Source organism: Somniosus microcephalus, chromosome 11 (assembly GCF_052327205.1).
Source record: "Somniosus microcephalus isolate GS21.2 chromosome 11, FLI_Smic_1.0, whole genome shotgun sequence".
NCBI lineage: Eukaryota > Metazoa > Chordata > Chondrichthyes > Squaliformes > Somniosidae > Somniosus > Somniosus microcephalus.
The window spans coordinates 94,308,598-94,328,852 of NC_140997.1; the positions used below are offsets into that span (position 1 = coordinate 94,308,598).

The window sequence follows — 20,255 nt, forward strand, 5'->3', positions numbered from 1 at the left end:
AAGGGATTGTTTTTTTAGCAGTGAGTGGTGCCTTAGTACCAGTACACTAGTCTGGTGTCATCCAATAGCAATCGCTAACCAGCCACAGGTGTTGCTATGGCGACACCGTTTTAGCCACTTGCACTAATTCTAGTGGAAAACCCCTTAACACACAATACAGGTCAATGTACCTCACGTGAACATTTACACAAACATCTGCCACCAGAAGGCCCAACAATGGTGTCTTACTTACTTTTGATTCACTAATCAGAAATGCAATTAGCCACATCTGCCACCATTCAGTGACCACAGAAATAAACCAGCCACAATGATCAGAAAACACTCGCACTCTCTACTTCCCATCTCACCAACAAGCGCACAAGGTGTGTTTACATGTGTACACCTTGCGGATACGAGTACCGAGATCACATGACCAACTCATTAAAAAAAAAATTACTATGGTACAAGGTTTACAGGGAAGTTGAGGGGAACCTTTTCCACCCAGAGGGTGATGGGGGTCTGGAACTCACTGCCTGAAAGGGTGATAGAGGCAGAAACCCTCATCACATTCAAAAAGTACTTGGATGTGCACTTGAAGTGCTGTAACCTACAGGGCTACGGACCAAGAGCTGAAAAGTGGGATTAGGCCGGATAGCTCTTTTTTGGCCGGCACAGACACAATGGGCCAAATGGTCTCCTTCTGTGCCATAAACTTCTATGATTCTATAATCAGAAATGCATTCAGCCACCTCTGGATTCCCAATGAGCCACATGTGGCTAGTGACTATTGCACTGGACAACACTGCACTAAACAGCCCAGTGACAACTAATGTCCCCCGTAAGCTGCGCTGCCTCCTGCGCGGCCTGCCTGCCTTCCCCAATGCGTGGCCCATTCACATTTTGGTGCATGCGCAGTTTATACAAAGTAAAAGTCAGCGAGCGGCCTGCGCAGGACCTTGCAGATGACTGCGGGGCCGCACGGCTTAACGGGAACGTTGGTGACAACGCTGAGAGAGTGATGGCCACTCAGACACTGATAAATTGGACTGTACCACCCTCCCAGCTGATAGATGATGCATTCATCGTGGAAGGAAAGAAATAATCTAGATCGAATTCGGTACAAAGACTATTTTAATAAGGGTGCCATTTCTTTCTAATCCAGATTGATATTGGGATTACATGCTTCTGATTCAAGTGTCCAGATTTCCTCCCCCACCCCCTCCGCTATTTCTCGTGCTACTTACCGTTTTCCACATAAGGTTGAAAAGGCAAGACCACAGCCAGGATCAGTCGGCCTTTACTCGGTTCCAGCACATTCCTGATGTCCTTCAGTAGGGTCAGAGGCCGATCACACCGGTCCAGCAAGTTCAGACAGCTGATCACATCGTACTGAAAGCCGGTGTCTTGCCACTCGTCAACTCCTAGGACTCTACAAAACACAAGGGAAACATGTTTTAAATAAAGATATTTCAACACAACAACTCCCAGACCCACAACCTCCGCCACCCAGAAGGACAAAGGCGGCAAGCGCATGGGAACGCTCGACCTCTCACTCCTAGTCCACCTTTCCTTTTCCTTCGAAGCTTGCTTATGCTCACCTTATCCCTAAGAAAGGTGATCACTCTCTGTTATCCTTCAAACAACACCCACCGCAGCACCTCGCCAAGGCTTCTTCGGCAGCACCTCCCAAACGCACAACCTCAAGAACCTAGAAGGACAAGGGCAGCAGGCGCATGGGAACACCACCACCTCAAAGTTCCCCTCCTAAGTCACACACCTCATCACGACTTGGAAGTATATCGCCGATCCTTCATCGTCACTGGATCTAAATCCTGGAACTCCCAACCTAACTGCGCTGTGGGAGCACCTTCACCACACGGACTGCAGTGGTTCAAGAAGACGGCGGCTCACCACCCTCAGAAATGGGAAGAAAATGCGACTGGGAAAAGCCCCCACCTGGTGTTACTGTAGTTTATCTCTGTAGTGTCAAGGGTACACTGAAAGGTTCGGTAGTGTAGGGGTTAAGAGTGAGGGCACGCTTGGGCTTCTGGCACTCAATGTCAGGTCTAGTCAACCATGGTGAGGAATCAGAGCCAAATGGTTATAGTGTTGGTCTAGTAACCTAGAGATCATGAGATCAAATCCCGCCAGGGTAAATTGTGGAACTGGATTCAATAAATCTGATAATTTCTGGTCTGGCACCAGAGAAATGACCATCAAAGCTTCAGAACTGTCATAAAAACCCAACAAATATCCTTCAGGAAAGTGAGCTTGCCACTCCTGCCCTACATATGACACCAGCACCTCCAAATAACACACCAACCTGACTTGGAAATACATCACTGCCACTGCTCCCTCCAAGGTGCGCGGCTGTGCACACATCCCAGAGCTCGTGCGCACTTCAAATAAAATGCCAGGCGGAGAGCTGGAGCGGCCCAACACACAATGAATGGCCCGCAATCCAGACAGAGTCGTTGGCGAGTCTTGCCACCTCAGTGCCGATCCCAAATGGAAAGTAACAAGACAGTTGGGGCAGCGGCCACTTGCTGAGGGTGTGGGGTTGGTTGTGTCGGCCTCTGGGGAGTGCCGCGTGCTACAGGCAGAAGCTGGCGAGGAGCCGCACTCAGCCGGTTGCCATGGTGACGAGGGGGGCAGCGTCTCCTGTAATGTATATATACCTTAAGGGAGAGAACTACTTTTTACAGCACCTGTATACTGTAGTACCGGCAGTGACCACACCTGTATATAAACCCTGAGTAGTGATCTGCACAGTTAGTTCTAGAGTAACCCTCATTCAGTAAACACCTGTTGAATCGTTCCCTGCAGTCTGTTGTCTGATTATTGAAGGACACAACATTAAGATATACGGACATAACATTGGCGACGAGGCAGGTTCGAACCTACCTGCAACCCTGCATCACCTCCCAGGGATTCGCTCCTGGAGAACAGTGGAAGAAGGTCGAGTCCAGAAGCACGGGCGTCGACCACAGGCAACCGCCCAGTCATCCAGCGGAGATTTGAGCATCGCAGGGGAGGCTGTCGAGAGCCAGGCTTGGCTTTCCAGTCACGGTGGTCCAGCGAAACGGGCTGGCAACAGGTACTGCGCAGACCCTTCCCGGACAGCGGCGGGCTAGAGCCCGACCGAGCGGCACAGAAAAAGGCCGAGCAGCGTCGACGGGGGAGAGAGAGAGAGAGAGGGCAGAGCGCACAGGGCGCAGCCGGTGTTCAGGACCGAGCGGCATCAACGGGGGAAGAGAGGCGCGCAGGAAAACGCGAGGCGCTGCCATTGCCACGAGGACCGCAGAGAGCGGCGTTGGCAGCAGCGCAGGAGCAGCGCGCGAAACCCACAGGGCGTCGCCATTTGCCACGAGGACCGCCGAGAGCGGCGTTGGCAGCAGCGCGGGAGACGCCATTTTAAGCCGCAGCGGGGAAGAAAGGAAAGCGCAGGAGACGCCATTTTAAGCCAGTCTAACCACACCCAAAAATGCCGAAGAGTGGCAGTATCACAGCGTTCGACAATAAAGTCGAAGATTGGACGACATATGTCGAACGCATAGAAGTATACTGCAAGGCGAATGAAGTGCCAGATGACAAGAAAGCGCTGGTATTGTTGAATTTAATGGGTGCAAAAACGTATGGCTTACTACGAAACCTAGTAACCCCAGAGAAGCCAGTAGAAAAGGATTTTGAAAACATAGTGTCAATCCTACAGGACCACTTAAACCCCACACCGCTGCTGATAGCAGAAAGATTTAAGTTTCACAAAAGGAAACAGCATAAAGATGAAAGTAATGCTGAGTATTTAACAGAACTGTGCAAGCTATCGAAACACTGTCAGTTTGGAACGGGACTAGCAGATACTTTAAGGGACAAGTTTGTGTGTGGGCTTCAAAGTGAAGGAACCCAGAAACGGCTTCTATCAGAAAAGGATCTTACGCTGGACAAGGCTTTCAGCATTGCAGTATCACACGAAGCAGCAGCACAAGGCGCTGCAGAGATACAACGGAGACCGCAAGAATATGGCACAAATGAAATGTCATACGGAACAGTGAAGTGCTATCGCTGCGGCTGTTGTATCCGTGTGTTAATGGAGACACAGAATGCAGGAGTTGGTTTAACAGGTGTTTACTGAACAAAGTCTGGAGGTGAACTAAAAGATACATACACTATACGGGCTTATATAGCCCGAGTGGCCACTACCGGCATTACAGTACACAGGGGCTCTTAAAGGCACATACACCACAATTCCTCCCCTTTTAGACAACCAGTACATAACATTTTAAGTAATCATTAATAAACATGTTTACAAGAACAATAATCTACACATTTGCTGCAGTTAATCAATTATAAGTCAGTCTCTCTGGAGGTTTCCTGACTCGGTCCGGATAACGCCTCGGTGGTGTAGTAGTTTTCGGTGGTGTAGTAGGTTCTTTTGGCAAGGTCGATTCGGCTTGAATGCCAGTGTCGGGTTCATCTGGTTCCAGTATCACCGGATCGGAGGTAGATACTATGGGTATCTCTGCTTCATCATTAGGTGTATAGAGTTGTGGTGTAGGTTGTCCCTTTTCGGATGACTCTATGATCTGGTCAGCATGGCGCCTTATTATGCTTTCTCCAATGTCCACGGTATACATCAGCGGTCCTAGTTGTGTGCAAATAGTTCCAGGCTGCCATTTCTCGGTACGGTAGTCCCGGGCCAAAACTTGTTGACCTATCTGGAAGGTTCTAGTTGGCCTTTCATTCATGCCTTGAAATTGCCGGTTCTCTACGTCCCTTCTGATGTTTGGCTTGATCAAATCCAGCCGGCATCTTAGTCTTCTATTGAAAAACATCATGGCGGGAGTTTGGTTTGTAACCACATGTGTTGCATTCCTGTATGCAAACAAGAAGTTATCTACCTTATGCTGTAGATTTATGTCTTCATTACCCATGGCCTTTATAGCCTTCTTGAAGGTCTGGACAAACCTTTCAGCCAATCCATTGGTGGCGGGATGGTGTGGGGCAGACGTGTAGTGCTTAACCCCATTGTTTTTTTTAAGAACTTCCTGAATTCTTCGGACACAAATTGCGGTCCATTATCAGAACAGATCTGTTCAGGCAGCCCATTCCTGGCAAATATGGTCCTTAATACTGTGATGGTTTTTCCGTGGTGGTGGAGGACATCTTTATTACCTCCGGCCACTTGGAGTGTGCATCAACCACAATTAAGAACATTGAGTCCATAAATGGACCAGCAAAGTCGATGTGTACCCTTTGCCATGGAGATGAGGGCCACTCCCATGGATGTAGAGGGGCTTGTGGTGGGGCGTTTTGGACCTTCTGGCATCCTAGACAGCCCTTGGTCATTTCTTCGATGTCTCCATCGATACCTGGCTACCACACAAATGCTCTGGCTAGGTTCTTCATTTTCACTCCACCCAGATGCCCCTCGTGAAGCTCCTTTAGCACTTTATCCTGGAGTTTGGGTGGAATCACCACTCTGGATCCACACATCAAGGTTCCTCGGCACACTGACAGCTGTTCTCTTCTTTGCGAGAATGCTGGCAACAGTGGTTCGCCATGTGCTAGCCATCCCTTCACCGTTAAATCGTAGACTCGTGAGAGAGTCGGGTCATTTCTCGTTTCCTTTTCAATGGTAGAATTTGTTACTGGTAGACATTCTACTATGGTTGAGTGGAACATCTCCGCTGGGTCCACTGTAGGTGCCTCTTCTACCATTGGCAACGGTAGGCGCGATAAACCGTCAGCATTTCCATGCTGTTTTGATCCTTTGTATTCTAGGTCATATTGGTGTGCCCCTAGGAAAAGGGACCACCTCTGTAGCCTTTGCGCTGTCATAATGGGAACGCCCTTTTTAGGGTTGAATATGGAGACGAGGGGTTGATGGTCAGTCAACAAGGTAAATTTTTGTCCGTGTAGGTAATGGTTGAATTTCTTCACTCCCCATACCAGGTTGAGTGCTTCTCTGTCGATCTGGGCATAGTTACGCTCTGCTGAGTTCAATGAGCGTGACGCAAAAGCTATCGGCCGCTCCGAGCCATCAGGGAATCTATGCGATAATACCGCTCCTACGCCGTAAGGGGATGCATCGCACGCCAGTCTGATTGGTAGTGATGGGTTGTAATGAGCCAAAACTTCCTTGGACGTGATCAAGCCTTTGCATTTATGGAAGGCACGTTTACAGTCTTCGCTCCATTTCCAAATTACTCCCGTTTGTAGCAGTTCGTTAAGAGGGTGCAGAACAGTTGATAAGTTCGGTAAAAGTTTATGATAGTAATTTATCAATCCCAGGAACGACCTTAATTGTGAGACATTTTCAGGTGCTGGGGCTTTTATGACCGCTTCAATTTTTTCAGGTGACTTATGCAACCCTTCTTCGTTAATTATATGGCCACAATATGATATTTGTTTCTGGAAAAATTCGCACTTGGGGCGATTTGCTCGTAGGCCCCGTTCTCTCAGCCTAGTGAGCACCTGCTCCAAATTGGCAAGGTGCTCGTTGTCGTTTTCTCCTGTTACAAGGATGTCGTCTAGGTAGCAGTGAGTCCTCGGAATCCCTTGCAGGACTTGCTCCATAGCTCTTTGCCAGATAGCTGGAGCTGATGCTACTCCGAAAACCAGTCGATTGTACTGGTACGGGCCTTTGTGTGTGTTTATCGTGAGATACTTTTCAGAGGCCTCCTCAACCTCCATCTGTAGATATGCCTGTGCCAAGTCAATTTTGGTGAAACGTTTCCCTCCGGATAGTGAGGTGAAAATATCTTCTTGTACCGTGTGAAGGACCGGGTTTACAGTCACCTTGAAGTCCCCACAGGTGCGAATTTTTCTCTGTTCTTCAGATTTATCATTATTCAACGTTTTCTTCATGACCAGGACGATGGGTGTTGCCCACTCGCTCCAATCTATCTTGGATAACACGCCTGCCTTTTCCAAATGCGCCAGCTCTGCCTTGGCTGCTGGACGAATTGCGTATGGCACCGGCCTTGCCTTAAAAAACTTGGGAATTGCCGCATCTTCCACTTTTATTGAGGCGCTGACGCCTTTCAAGGTTCCTAGTTCCTGTTGAAACACTTCTTTGGCGTTGGCCAAGATGTCTTTTAATCGTTCAGGTATGATGTCATCATCATTTTTTTTCTTACTGGTCACCGTCAGTGCCTGAATGGAGTGCCAGTCTAAACGTATCTTCCTGATCCATTCACGTCCCAACAGCGGTGGACCACCATCTTGCAGAACGTATAAATACAACTTCTGTATTTCCTTGCTGTTGTATACAACAGGCACCCTTATTTTCCCTCTGGGGTATACTTTCTGCCCCGTATATGTTTTCAAGATAATGGATGTGTCTTTCAAAGGTATATGCGGAAATAGCCGCTCGTAATCCTGTCGACTTATGACGGTCAGAGCTGATCCAGTATCTAGCTCCATTTTAACTGGGGACCCCGCTATCGTGAGGGTAACCCAAATGGTCTGATAATCTTCTCTGGCAATTACATTATGTAATTTGAGACAGCTTAGTCTCTTGCTTCCGGAGTCGCTATCGCTCTTCTGGTCTTCGGAGCTACTGTCCGTCATCATTTGCACCTTTTTGTACTGTTCTTTATTGATTTTTTTTCTGTCAGTGGATTTTTTGTTTCCAGATCGGCATACACGTGCAATGTGTTCCATCTTTCCACATTGCCTGCATGCTTTGTCCTTGAACCAGCAGTCCCTCTGGTCATGGGTGGATCTGCCGCAGCGATAACATCTCTCGAAACCCTGTGTCATTTCATGGGTGCCGAAGTCCTGTGGCTTTTGCTGTATCTCTGCAGCTCCTCTTGCTGCTGCTTCGTATGATACAGCCACACTGAAAGCCTTGTCCAGTGTTAAATCTTTCTCAGAAAGTAGCCTTTTCTGTGTTCCTTCACTTAGGAGACCGCAGACGAATTTGTCTCGAAGAGAATCTGCCAGTCCTGCCCCGAATTGGCAGTGCTTTGACAGTTTCCTTAATTCGGTGAGGTAATCAGCGTTACTTTCATTCTTGTGCTGATTCCTCTTGAAGAATTTGAATCGTTCCGCTATCAGCAGCGGTGTTGGGTTTAAGTGCTCCTGTAGGGTATCAACAATCTCCTTAAAATTCTTGTCCATCGGTTTGGCTGGAGTGATTAAGTTTCGTAACAGCCCGTATGTCCTTGCGCCCATTAGATTTAGAAGTACCGATGCCTTTTTATCATCCTCTATTTCATTCGCTGTGCAATATACCTCCACTCTTTCCACATATGTGGTCCAATCCTCTATATCACTATCGAAAGCAGTAATATTGCCAGTCTTAGGCATCCTGGAAAAAAAAATGGCACCTCCCGCGCTTTCCTTTCTTCCCTGCCGAGAAAAAAATGGCGCCTCCCGCGCTTTCCCGCCGCTGACAACGCTGTTCTCCGCGGTTTTTATTTATACAGCTATTTTTAATAGTTGGAGACTCGTTCCCGCCAGATTCTCTGGGACTTTTCCCTCCCTCTGCTTGGTCCGAACGCCGACCTGCTTTGCAGCGCCGGCCGTCTCCCGAGGGCTCCACCCTCCGTCTCGGTTTGCCTCCGCCTTCGCTGCTCGGCCCCGCTGCAGAGCCAGCCGATCGAGCCCCAGCCTGCCGCCCAGGAAGGATTATTGCAGTACCTGCCACCAGCCCGGCTAGCTGGTGAAACCACAGTTTTTTCTTTTTTTTTCTTTCGACCTTCGTCTGAGGAATCGATCTCCTTGAGGTGCTGCCGAATTGCAGGTAAGTCCGTTTCCAATTCGTCGCCACTGTTGTATCCGTGTGTTAATGGAGACACGGAATGCAGGAGTTGGTTTAACAGGTGTTTACTGAACAAAGTCTGGAGGTGAACTAAAAGATACAAGACACTATACAGGCTCATATAGCCCGAGTGGCCACTACCGGCATTACAGTACACAGGGGCTCTTAAAGGCACATACACCACAGCGGCAGAACAACACACAACCATAATGATTGCTGGTTCAAGGACAAAGTGTGCAGACAGTGTGGAAAAGTAGGACACATAGCAAGAGTCTGCAGGTCGGGAAAGAAAACCAGCAGCAAGAAATCTCCACAGGAGAAGTACAAGAAGGTACATAAGGTGACGGAGAGTGGTTCAGACGAACAGAAGAGTGACACAGACTCCGGAAGCAAGGAGCTGGGTTGTCTGAAACTACATAATGTGATCAAAACGGAGGATCACCAAACTATCTGGGTCACGCTCAAGATAGCAGGAGCCCAAGTGAAAATGGAATTGGACACAGGATCAGCCCTAACAGTCATAAACCGAAGGGACTACAAGCGGCTATTCTCACATATACCCTTGAGAGATACAAAGATTGTCTTGAAGACATACACAGGGCAAAAAGTCTACCCCAAAAGAAGAATAAGGGTGAACGTTATATATAACGGCAAGGAAACACCAAAAATGGACCTATATGTATTGCCAGATGGAGGACCACCACTACTAGGACATGAATGGATCCGGAAGATACAGCTAGATTGGCATTCCATACAAGCACTGACTGTAGATGCCAAAAAGGATGACGACGTCACACCTGGACGACTGTCAAAAATGCTAACTGACGTACAAGAAGTGTTCCAGCAGGGACTCGGAACACTAAAAGGCATAACAGCGACGATCAAAATAGAGGAAAATGCAAGCCCAAAGTTTTTTAAGGCCAGACCGGTACCTTATGCGATCCGCCCAGCCGTCGAAGCAGAGCTGGAAGGTTTGGAACGTTCAGGAGTACTGTCCAAAGTGGACTGGAGCGAGTAGGCTACACCCATCGTTCCTGTAATGAAGAGGTCGTTGAGTAATACGCCTGGGGAACCAAAGAAGGTTCGCATCTGTGGGGACTTTAAGGTGACAGTGAACCCAGTCCTTCACACTGTACAATATCCGCTTCCGCGGATTGAAGATATTTTCGCCTCGCTATCTGGAGGGAAACGCTTCACTAAGATTGATCTGGCCCAGGCATACCTGCAAATGGAGGTAGAAGAAGCCTCGAAACAGTACCTCACGATCAACACTCATAAAGGTCTCTACCAATACAACCGGCTGGTGTTCGGGGTAGCATCAGCTCCGGCTATTTGGCAAAGGGCAATGGAACAAGTCCTGCAAGGGATTCCAGGGACCCAGTGTTATTTGGACGACATCCTGGTCACGGGCGAAAATGACAATGATCACCTCGCCAACCTGGAGCAGGTGCTCACTAGATTGAAGGAATATGGGCTCCAAGCTAATCGCCACAAATGCGAGTTTTTCCAGAAGCAGATCTCGTATTGTGGCCACGTTATTGATAAAGAGGGGTTACATAAGTCCCCTGAAAAGATTGAGGCAGTAGTCAAGGCTCCAGCACCGGAAAATGTGTCACAACTGAGGTCGTTCCTCGGGCTGGTGAACTACTACCATAAGCTCTTACCGAATTTGTCTACCGTACTACACCCACTGAACACCCTACTGCAAACAGGGGTACCATGGAAGTGGAGTGACGAATGTAAACGAGCTTTCCAGAAGAGCAAAGCATTGATCACATCAAAAGAGGTGTTGGCTCATTTCAACCCAGCATTACCAATTCGGTTGGCGTGTGATGCATCACCCTATGGCATTGGAGCGGTGCTGTCGCACAAATTCCCGGACGGCTCGGAGAGGCCAGTAGCCTTTGCGTCTCGGTCACTAACCTCAGCCGAGTGTAACTACGCCCAGATTGACAGGGAGGCCCTCAGCCTAGTGTGGGGAGTGAAAAAGTTCAATCACTATCTGCATGGGCAGAAGTTCACCTTGCTGACTGACCACCAACCACTTGTCTCCATCTTTAATCCAAAGAAGGGCGTTCCGGTGATGACTGCGCAACGGCTACAAAGATGGTCCCTTTTTCTAGGGGCACACCAATATGAAATCGAGTATAAGGGCACAAAACAGCATGGAAACGCTGATGGGCTATCACGCCTGCCACTGCCTACTGCGGAGGAAGCACCAGCAGTGGATCCTGTCGAAATATTTCATTCGACTATAATTGAATGCTTGCCAGTAACTAACGCTGGTATAGAGAAGGAGACCCAAAATGACCCAACGCTGTCTCGGGTATATGATTTGACGGTGAAGGGATGGCCAGCACATGGCGACTCACTGTTGCCAGCATTCTCATCCAGAAGAGAACAGCTGTCAGTATGCCAGGGGACCTTGATGTGTGGATCCCGAGTGGTAATTCCACCCAAGTTAAGGGAGAGAGTGCTCAATGAGCTTCACGAAGGTCATCTGGGAGGGGTGAAAATGAAAAGCCTTGCTAGGGCTTATGTGTGGTGGCCAGGGATCGATCAGCAAATCGAGGACCTGACAAAGAGCTGCTCAGGATGCCAGAAGGTCCAAAATGCACCACCACATGCCCCTCTACACCCATGGGAGTGGCCCTCATCTCCATGGCAACGGGTGCATATTGATTTTGCTGGTCCATTCATGGACTCAATGTTTTTAATAGCCGTGGATGCACACTCGAAATGGCCTGAGGTGATCAAAATGTCCTCCACCACCACGGAGAAAATTATTGCAGTCCTACGGACCATTTTTGCCAGGAACGGCTTGCCAGAGCAGATTTGCTCTGATAACGGACCACAGTTTGTGTCCGAAGAGTTTCGAAGATTTATGAAAAGGAATGGGGTAAGGCATTACACATCCGCCCCGTATCATCCAGCCACAAATGGATTGGCTGAGAGGTTCGTACAAACCTTTAAAAAAGCAGTAAAGGCCATGTGCGATGACGACATTCCACTGCAGCATAAGGTGGACAATTTCCTGTTAGCCTACAGAAATGCGACACATGCAGTCACCAACCAGGCCCCGGCCATGATGTTCTTTAACCGAAGGTTGAGATCTCGTCTGGATTTGCTCAGACCAAATATACGAAGAGATGTTGAGAGTAAGCAATTCCAGCACATCAATGAGAAGCCGACAAGGAGCTTCAATGTAGGGCAACCAGTCTTGGCCCGCGACTACCGAACAGAGAAATGGCAACCAGGAACGATATGCACACGGCAGGGGCCGCTAATGTACACAGTGGATGTTGGGGAGAACATTGCGAGACGCCATGCTGACCAGATCCTAGAGTCACAGGAACGAGTCAACCCCATGTCTCGGCCATACGTACCTGGTGAGGAACCCGACGTACAGGTCGCATCTACCTCAGAAACAATAGCATTGGAAGCTGATGAATCAACTGACGACAGGGTGCTAGAATCGCCTCCGCACCAAGAGCGAGACACTCGGGAAAGGCGTTATCCAGAAAGAATCAGGAAGCCTCCCCAGAGACTGAATATATGAATGGACTATTTTCATATAACATTGTATATTAAAAATGTTAATTGTTAAATGAGTATTATGGTACTGTTAATCTAACAGGGGAGGAATTGTAATGTATGTAATGTATATATACCTTAAGGGAGAGAACTACTTTTTACAGCTCCTGTATACTGTAGTACCGGCAGTGACCACACCTGTATATAAACCCTGAGTAGTGATCTGTACAGTTAGTTCTAGAGTAACCCTCATTCAGTAAACACCTGTTGAATCGTTCCCTGCAGTCTGTTGTCTGATTATTGAAGGACACAACATTAAGATACACGGACATAACATCTCCCTCCTTCTCATTTGGCGCCACCGATTCCAGGGCCTGTGTTACACAAACAGAGCGGGGCCATCCTGGAACAGGCCAGCTCAGTGCAGCCAGCCACCGCTATGGGGCTGGTCGAAGCTTTAAAAATCGGTGGGAGAGATCGGTAGATAACCACATGTACCTCATCTTATTAAACCTGCTACAGGTGAGTGAGTTGCCGAGTTTCACCTGCAACAGGTGAGTAAGAAGAGACTTTGTTGCCATCAGATGACAGTGACATGTTTTAGGAGAGGGAATGAGAAAGGAGTTTGTGCGAATTTTGAGCTGTACATGAATCCGCTTTTTAAAATAAATTGATCCTACTGCAGATGGGTTTGTAAGATCAGACTGTCAATCATTAGGTGAAGCGAGGAAGCATTTTAGCAGAAGGAAAAGTGATTAACACAAGTTTAAACTTACTTTTATTTGCTACTTTTTAATAAATCCAATATTGCACTAGGAGTGGATTTATAGTTTTGGTCTTGCTGATGAAAGTTCATAAAAACCTTAACATAAAAAGTAGGACAATTGGAGCTTACTTTTGAAAATCAGAATTCTGGTGTCATGTTTATTTTTAGAAATGTTGAGGCACCTGACTTTCTACAGGCCAACCCAATTAGCACATCTGTCTGAAGAATTCAAACTGCCTTTGTTAGGAACAAAAATATCAGATATTTTTTTAATTCAGAAAATTATTTAAAGCCAGAAAAAATACAGGAAAGTGATGTTAATTTTACCATAAACAAAGTTGCAGAATGGGCATGTAAATGACAAATGAATTTCCATATAGATAAGTGTGAGGTGGTGCATTTTGGTAGGAGGAATAAGGAGCCTACCTACTCCTTGGAAAATAAGAGACTAAATGGAGTAGAGGTGCAAAGGGATCTAGGGGGATAGATTCACAAATCATTAAAAGCAACAACACAGGTTAAAAAAAACATAAAAGTGCAAATAAAGCACTGGGGTTCATTTCTAGAGGACTAGAATTCAAAAGCAGAGAAGTTATGTTAAACTTGTATAGAACCTTGTCTGATTGTCTCATGATTTGAGACGGTGGGGTGGCAATATGGCATTACCGTATATATGCTTTTAAGTGGTTGCGGTCGTTGTTGGTGTAAAAGTTGTTGTTGTTGTATAATTTGCCCGCGGACGAAAAGGTCGCGCTCAAAGGCGTTTGTGGCCCCCTCAGTACAAAAAAAAATTAAAGGGAACACTGATCACCGCTCCTTCATCGTCGCTTGGTCAAGATCCTGGGACTCCCTCCCTAACAGCACTGTGGGAGTAGCTTCACCACACGAACTGCAGCGGTTCAAGAAGGCGGCTCACCACCTCCTTCTCAAGGGCAATTAGGGATGGGCGATAAATACCGGCTACATGCTTGGCTCTGAAGTGGCCGAGCCAGCACTCGTACCAACGCTGGCTACGGGACTGAGAAGGCACCACCACTAGGGACGGGCAGTAAATGTGGCCTTGCCAGTATTGCCCACATCCTGAGAGAAACAACCTATCTAAGGGAAGGAGGAAGCTGCATCACAATACGCTGCTGAAGGAAGTGCAGGTGCAACCTATTTTATTAGTTACGAACAGGCTGTTCAGTGTGTGGATCAGATTACAGACACGGTGGGGTGGAACAAGAAACATTAATGGGTTTCAGGAAGGACACCAGACAGGTTCTGGTCAACAAATGGCATTCAGGGTCGTTAGACATGCACCAAGGGAATACTGTGGAGAGGTGTAACTGTAACTGTCCTGATGTTACGGAGTATCAGATTAACTTGCTTTTGCTCTGTGTTATACCATGGATAAATTGAATGGAAAAGATTCTTTAAATGATCGCAATGCCTGATCAGGAAATGCTCTCTGTTACATGAAAGAGCCCTGTTGCCTTGCATACCGTTCGCATTGTAAGATACGGTATGGTGATGTAGTGGTTATGTTACTGGACTAGTAACCCAGAGGCTGGGACTAATAATCCAGAGAATGTGATTTCAAATCCCACTATGGCAGTTTGGGAATTTGAATTCAGTTGGGAACAAAAAGCTGCTGTCATTAAAAGTGACCACGAAGCCATCGGAGTGTCATAAAAACCCAACTAGTTCACTAATGTCCTTTAGGGAAGGAAACCTGCTGTCCTTACCCGGTCTGGCTTATACAGGACTCCAGTCCCATATCAATGTCTCTCAGCTGCCCTCTAAAGTGGCCAAGCAAGTCACTCAGTTGCATCAAAACTACTGCCAGCGATTAGGGATGGGCAATAAATGCCGGCCATACCAGCGACACCCACATCCCGAAAATGAATATGTATTTTTTTAAATAGTGCCTAGTTAAATAGATGCTGCTCCTAATCAATCTGTAGAAACCCAGATAATTTACAGTGAAGCAGTTTTTTTTTACCTGTACTGTTTCTTTTGAAGCTGCCACTTCATGGTGGGGGACACTTCAGTCACATAGACCTCGTCAAAATGGAGGCTGATGATTTTAGTAACCTCTCCGTCTCCAGCTCCGAGGTCAAGCACCCTGCCCGTCCTCCAGTCCGGCCCCACCCTGAGCAGCTGAAGGAACTGCTCCTCAGAGAAGACGAACATCGATCCTCTCCCCAGCAGCCTGCACCAAGATAGAGAGACAGAGACTTAGAACGTACAACACAGAAACAGGCCATTCGGCCCAACAGGTCTGTGTCGGCGTTAATGCTCCACACGAGCCTCCTCCCCCCTCTTCATCTCACCCCATCAACATATCCTTCTATTCCTTTCTCCCTCATGTATTTATCCAGCTTCCCCTTAAATGCACCTCTGCTATTCGCCTCAACTACTCCCTGTGGTAGTGAGTTCCACATTCTCACCACCCTCTGGGTAAAGAAGTTTCACCTGAATCCTTATTGGATTTATTAGTGACTATCTTATATTTATGACACCTAGTTTTTGACTTCCCCCACAAGTGGAAACATATTCTCTACATCTACCCCATCAAACTCCTTCATAATTTTAAAGACCTCCATCAGGTTACCCCCTCTAGAGAAGAGCTCCAGCCGGTTCAGTCTTTCCTGATGAATTTCCACTTCTCACTTCTGAGTTCTGGTATCAACCGCGTAAATCTTTTTTTGCACCTTCTCCAGTGCCTCTAAATTCTTTTTATAATATGGAGATAGCTCAGTAACACGTACCGGTTTGGTACTGCCATGGTTACAGTGCTGGACTAGCAGTCCAGAGGTCGCGAGTTCAAATCTCACTGGGGTGGTAAAGTGGGAAATTGAATGCAATAGGTCTGTGAGTTGGCAGCTATCCTGAAAGCGACTGGTTCACTGATGTCCTGCCATTCCGACCCGACCCAGTCTCCGTGTATCTTCAGCCCCTCACTACACGGTTGGCTCTCAATATCCTCGGGCAACAAGGACGGGCAACAAATGTGGACTTGCCAGTGTCACCCACAAATATGCATTAAAAAATTCTCAAATGTATTCTGTTTAGCAAGTTATACCACAAAATAAATTACTGCCCAGCAGAGATGTTTGGGTAAATTCACTCATCGGTCAGTCAGAGCAGGGAGAGCCCAGGGTTGTGGCAAGTTAGCTGATCTCAGCCGGCTGAGCTTTAGTTGGCCTCAGTGCCTTAGACAAGGAAGTGGGGAAATTGACTCTGAATTCTACTGTAGTTTAACTTGCTAATGAGAAGTATTTCTATAGACTTAGAGAAGGAAGAATGCATTTAGGATTTTTTAATATGCCCACAGTGACCAAGTGTTGCAGCATTCCACTACCAAGTGGCATGATGTGGGATAGCACTCTGATCCTCACATAAGGACTTGCATTTATATAGCGCCTTTTACGATCTCAGGACATTCCAAAATGCTTTACAACCAATTCAGTACTTTTGAAGTTGAGTCACTGCTGTACTGCAGGAAACAGAACAGCCAATTTGCGCACAGCAAGCTCCCACAAACAACAATGAGATAATGACCAGATAATCGGTTTTAGTGCTGTTGGTTGAGGGATAAATATTGACCCAGGACACCGGGGAGAAATCTCTTCAAAATGTACCTAAACAGTGCTGATCAGCAGGCAGGTCCCTCACTTTTCACAAGGATGTTTCAGTTAAAAAGGGGCGGCCTCCTCTTACTTGACTCCCACACACCGCTCATCATCCCTGGATATAAAAACATGTGGTGGGGAACTGGGAGTTACCTGCTCCCAGATCTCCATCACAGGGCACACTCAGGATGGAGAGTTGATACCAATATCAGCCAGCCTGGTCACCCCATGGAGAATAAGGAATAGCAATTAAAAAAAAAAATGTAAACTCTTTACCCATTGATAGAAGTCTTGGACATGAACAGACCAAACACGGAGGTGACGAAGGAGTAATAAATCTGAACAAAGAGCCAGCTGGACTTCTCTGAGCACTGCCTAAGGAACGCGCGTGTCCCCACATCCAGGTGGCTCTGAACGAACAGTGGCTGCAGACACTTTGGCAGCAGTTCCGTGTCACAGACGTACCACTGCAAGAAATGACAAGTGAAGAACATCAGCACCCTCAACAGAAATCACCGCTGCTTCACACACTGCAAAACAGGTGTTGCTGAAACCCTCATCCATGCCATTGTTACCCCCAGACTTGACTATTCTGGCTCTCCTGACCAGCGTCTCAACCTTCCACACTCCGTAAACTTGAGGTGATCCAAAACTCGGCTGCCCAAGTCCTAACTCGCACCAAGTCCCGTTCACCCATCACCCCCTGTGCTCGCTGACCTACATTGGCTGCCGGTTAAGCAGCTCCTCGATTTCAAAATTCTCATCCTTGTTTTCAAATCCCTCCATGGCCTCACTCCTCCCTATCTCTGTAACCTCCTCCAGCCCTACAACCCTCCGAGATCTCTGCGCTCCACCAATTCTGCCCTCTTGCAAATTCCTGATTTTAAAATCGCTCCACCATTGGCGGCCGTGCCTTCAGCTGCCCAGGCCTGATGTTCTGGAATTCCCTCCCTAAACCTCTCTGCCTTTCTACCTCTCTCTCCTCCTTTAAGACGCTTCTTAAAACCTACCTCCCCAGTCCTAATATCTCCTTATGTGGTTCAGTGTGAAATTATGTTTTGTAATCGTTCCTGTGAAGCACCTTGGGACATTTTACGACGTTAAAGGCGCTGTATAAATTCAAGTTGTTGTTGCGAAAAGGAATCATGTGGCCTGCAAAAGGTGGGGGAGGGGGGGATATCGCTCTGCCATTCTCTATCGCTAGTCCATGCCCAGGTGGCTTTGGAGAGGGACCATGCGGTGCCCACCGGTACATTCAAGGCCTCCCGTGACCAGTGGGCACCGCAGGGCACAGAGTGTGTGATTGATGTCGATAATAATGTCATGATTTACATTAGAAGTGTATTTCACTTACATTAGATTTTATGTTTGATTTCATTATGTTTGATTCTGTCAGCTGTGGCTGAGTGGGCAGCACTCTCACCTCTGAGTCAGAAGGTTGTGGGTTCAAGTCCCACTCCAGGGACTTGAGCACATAAAGCTAGGCTGACACTCCAGTGCAGTGCTGAGGGAGTGCTGCACTGTCGGAGGTGCCGCCTCTTGGATGAGACGTTAAACTGAGGCCCCGTCTACTCTCTCAGGTGGACGTAAAAGATCCCATGGCACTATTTCGAAGATGATCAGGGGAGTTATCCCGGTGTCCTGGCCAATATTATTCCCTCAACCAACATAACAAAAAAAAAAATCCTACATCTGGTCATTATCACATTGCTGTTTGTGGGAGCTTGCCGAGTGCAAATTAGCTGCCGCGTTTCCCACATTACAACAGTGACTACACCTCAAAAGTACTTCATTGACTGTAAAAGCGCTTTGAGACGTCCGGTAGTCATGAAAGGCGCTATATAAATGCAAGTCTTTCTTTCTTTATTAGTGATGCCTCCTCAGTTTTTGTTCATTCGTTCGTGGGATGTGTGCTTTGCTGGCAAGGCCAGCATTTATTGCCCATCCCTATTTGCCCTTGAGAAGGTGGTGGTGAAGGTTTGAGGGAGCACTTGTGCATTTGCCTTTCTGTTACTGACACTGAGGCAACCCCTAGCAACACTCCTATAGTTTATATAAAAATAGGCTAAAAAAAAAAAGCAATGGGAGGAGTCTAACCACACGAGAGGCTGGATTTTAATGCTGTTCCTTCACACAGAGGAGGCCATTATTTCTCTTTCCTACACTGCATTCTGGGAAAATTACATAATTATAATAATGTGACTCACATTTTTTAAATCTCCTCCCATCTCCGTTGTCTCCCCTAATTTACTAAAAGCAGTAGCTTAAGCAGCCCCTCACCCACCGCACCCCCCCCCCTCAAATGTGGCTCTTTTTGTTTGTAAGTAACTGTGATTGTTTTGAGGTTGACAGGAAAGTAATGGGCTAGGTCTAAACAGGATGGGCTCAGAAACCAGCCACTAATAAAACAGAGAAAGAGAAACTCGGTCGCATTTGTGTAACGCCTCTCAGGAAGGACACCAAAGTTCTTCAGGTATAATTACTTTCTGGAGTGCAGTGATTGTTGTTATGTGGGCAAGCACAGCAGCTATCTTTGCACCAAGAAAGGAAATAAGTGATCAGTTAATCTATAAATCTGCTAAAGTAGTGGTACCTGCACCTGAGAGAGCAGACAGGGTCTGAAAGACAGCACCTCCAACAGTGCAGCACTCCCTCAGTACTGCACATGGAGTGTCAGCCTGGACTATATGCTCAAATCTGTGGAGTGGGACTCGAACCCACAACCTTCTGAATCAGAAACGAGAGTGCTTCCCACTGAGCCAAGGCTGATACTTATCTCCACTATCTTCATAAAAAATGATGCGTGGCAATTGGAGGGGGCGGGAGAAGAGAAGATACGTCAAGAGATGAATTGCAACAAGGTTTTTGCATGGTAATTTAGATCTGTTCAGAAAAAAATATTTGCACGTTACATTTTTCAGGAGGACGGTCCCTTTAAATGCAACAATGGCGTCAAAACTTTCTCTTTAAAAAGACCCCCCCCCCAAAAAAAATAAGAATGGTGTACCTGGAACTTCGCGTATTCGTCGTCGTTCTGATGCCTCATGTTGATTAGCAATGAGCGGGACAGGGGACTCCGCAGGTATTTGCTGCTCCACATCTTCCTTAGCAGCAACAGTGCAACAAAGTAACAGAGCAGGAGCACCACGCGCGTCAGCGCCGTCCTGGGAATCCCGGGGGAAGCCCCCCCTTACCCCGCGCCCCCGGGGATCCTGGGTCAACAGCGGGCGAACATTTGTTTTCGCAAGTGAGGGGCGAGTGCAGCAGCCGCGTGTGGCGAGCACCGCCAACCAGAAGCATTCAGCCCCCTCTCTCCACTTTCGCCTGCATACGCCCCCCACGGTGTAATTCACCTTTAAATCCCAAATTCAACGTGTATTTATAAAGTCAGCCCTGAAACCACACACCCCTGCGACCGGTTCACCAAACACGCGGACTTCCTGTGTCACAGAGATTTCCGTTCCCTCGCGATATCGGCCACGTTCAATTTCAATGCAATTTCCTCTTCTTCCTGCTGTTGCGAGGCGACAGGAGGGAGAGGGGGCTTTGGTTGACTGCTCTGTGTACGGAGGTGATTTAAGACATCCTACAA

The 20,255-nt window shown here is 47.4% G+C and overlaps 1 protein-coding gene across 1 annotated transcript; it reads right to left on the reverse strand.

Moving 5' to 3' along the window:
• Positions 1–965: 965 nt before the first annotated feature.
• mettl9 (methyltransferase 9, His-X-His N1-histidine) lies at positions 966–19,834 on the reverse strand. Its single transcript, XM_086001077.1, has 4 exons — positions 19,671–19,834; positions 16,940–17,130; positions 15,031–15,240; positions 966–1,408 (listed from the first exon to the last, which is right to left on the reverse strand). Exons 1-4 carry the CDS (start codon positions 19,761–19,763, stop codon positions 1,216–1,218), a joined length of 687 nt encoding a protein of 228 aa, XP_085857203.1. The 5' UTR covers positions 19,764–19,834; the 3' UTR covers positions 966–1,215.
• Positions 19,835–20,255: the final 421 nt, after the last annotated feature.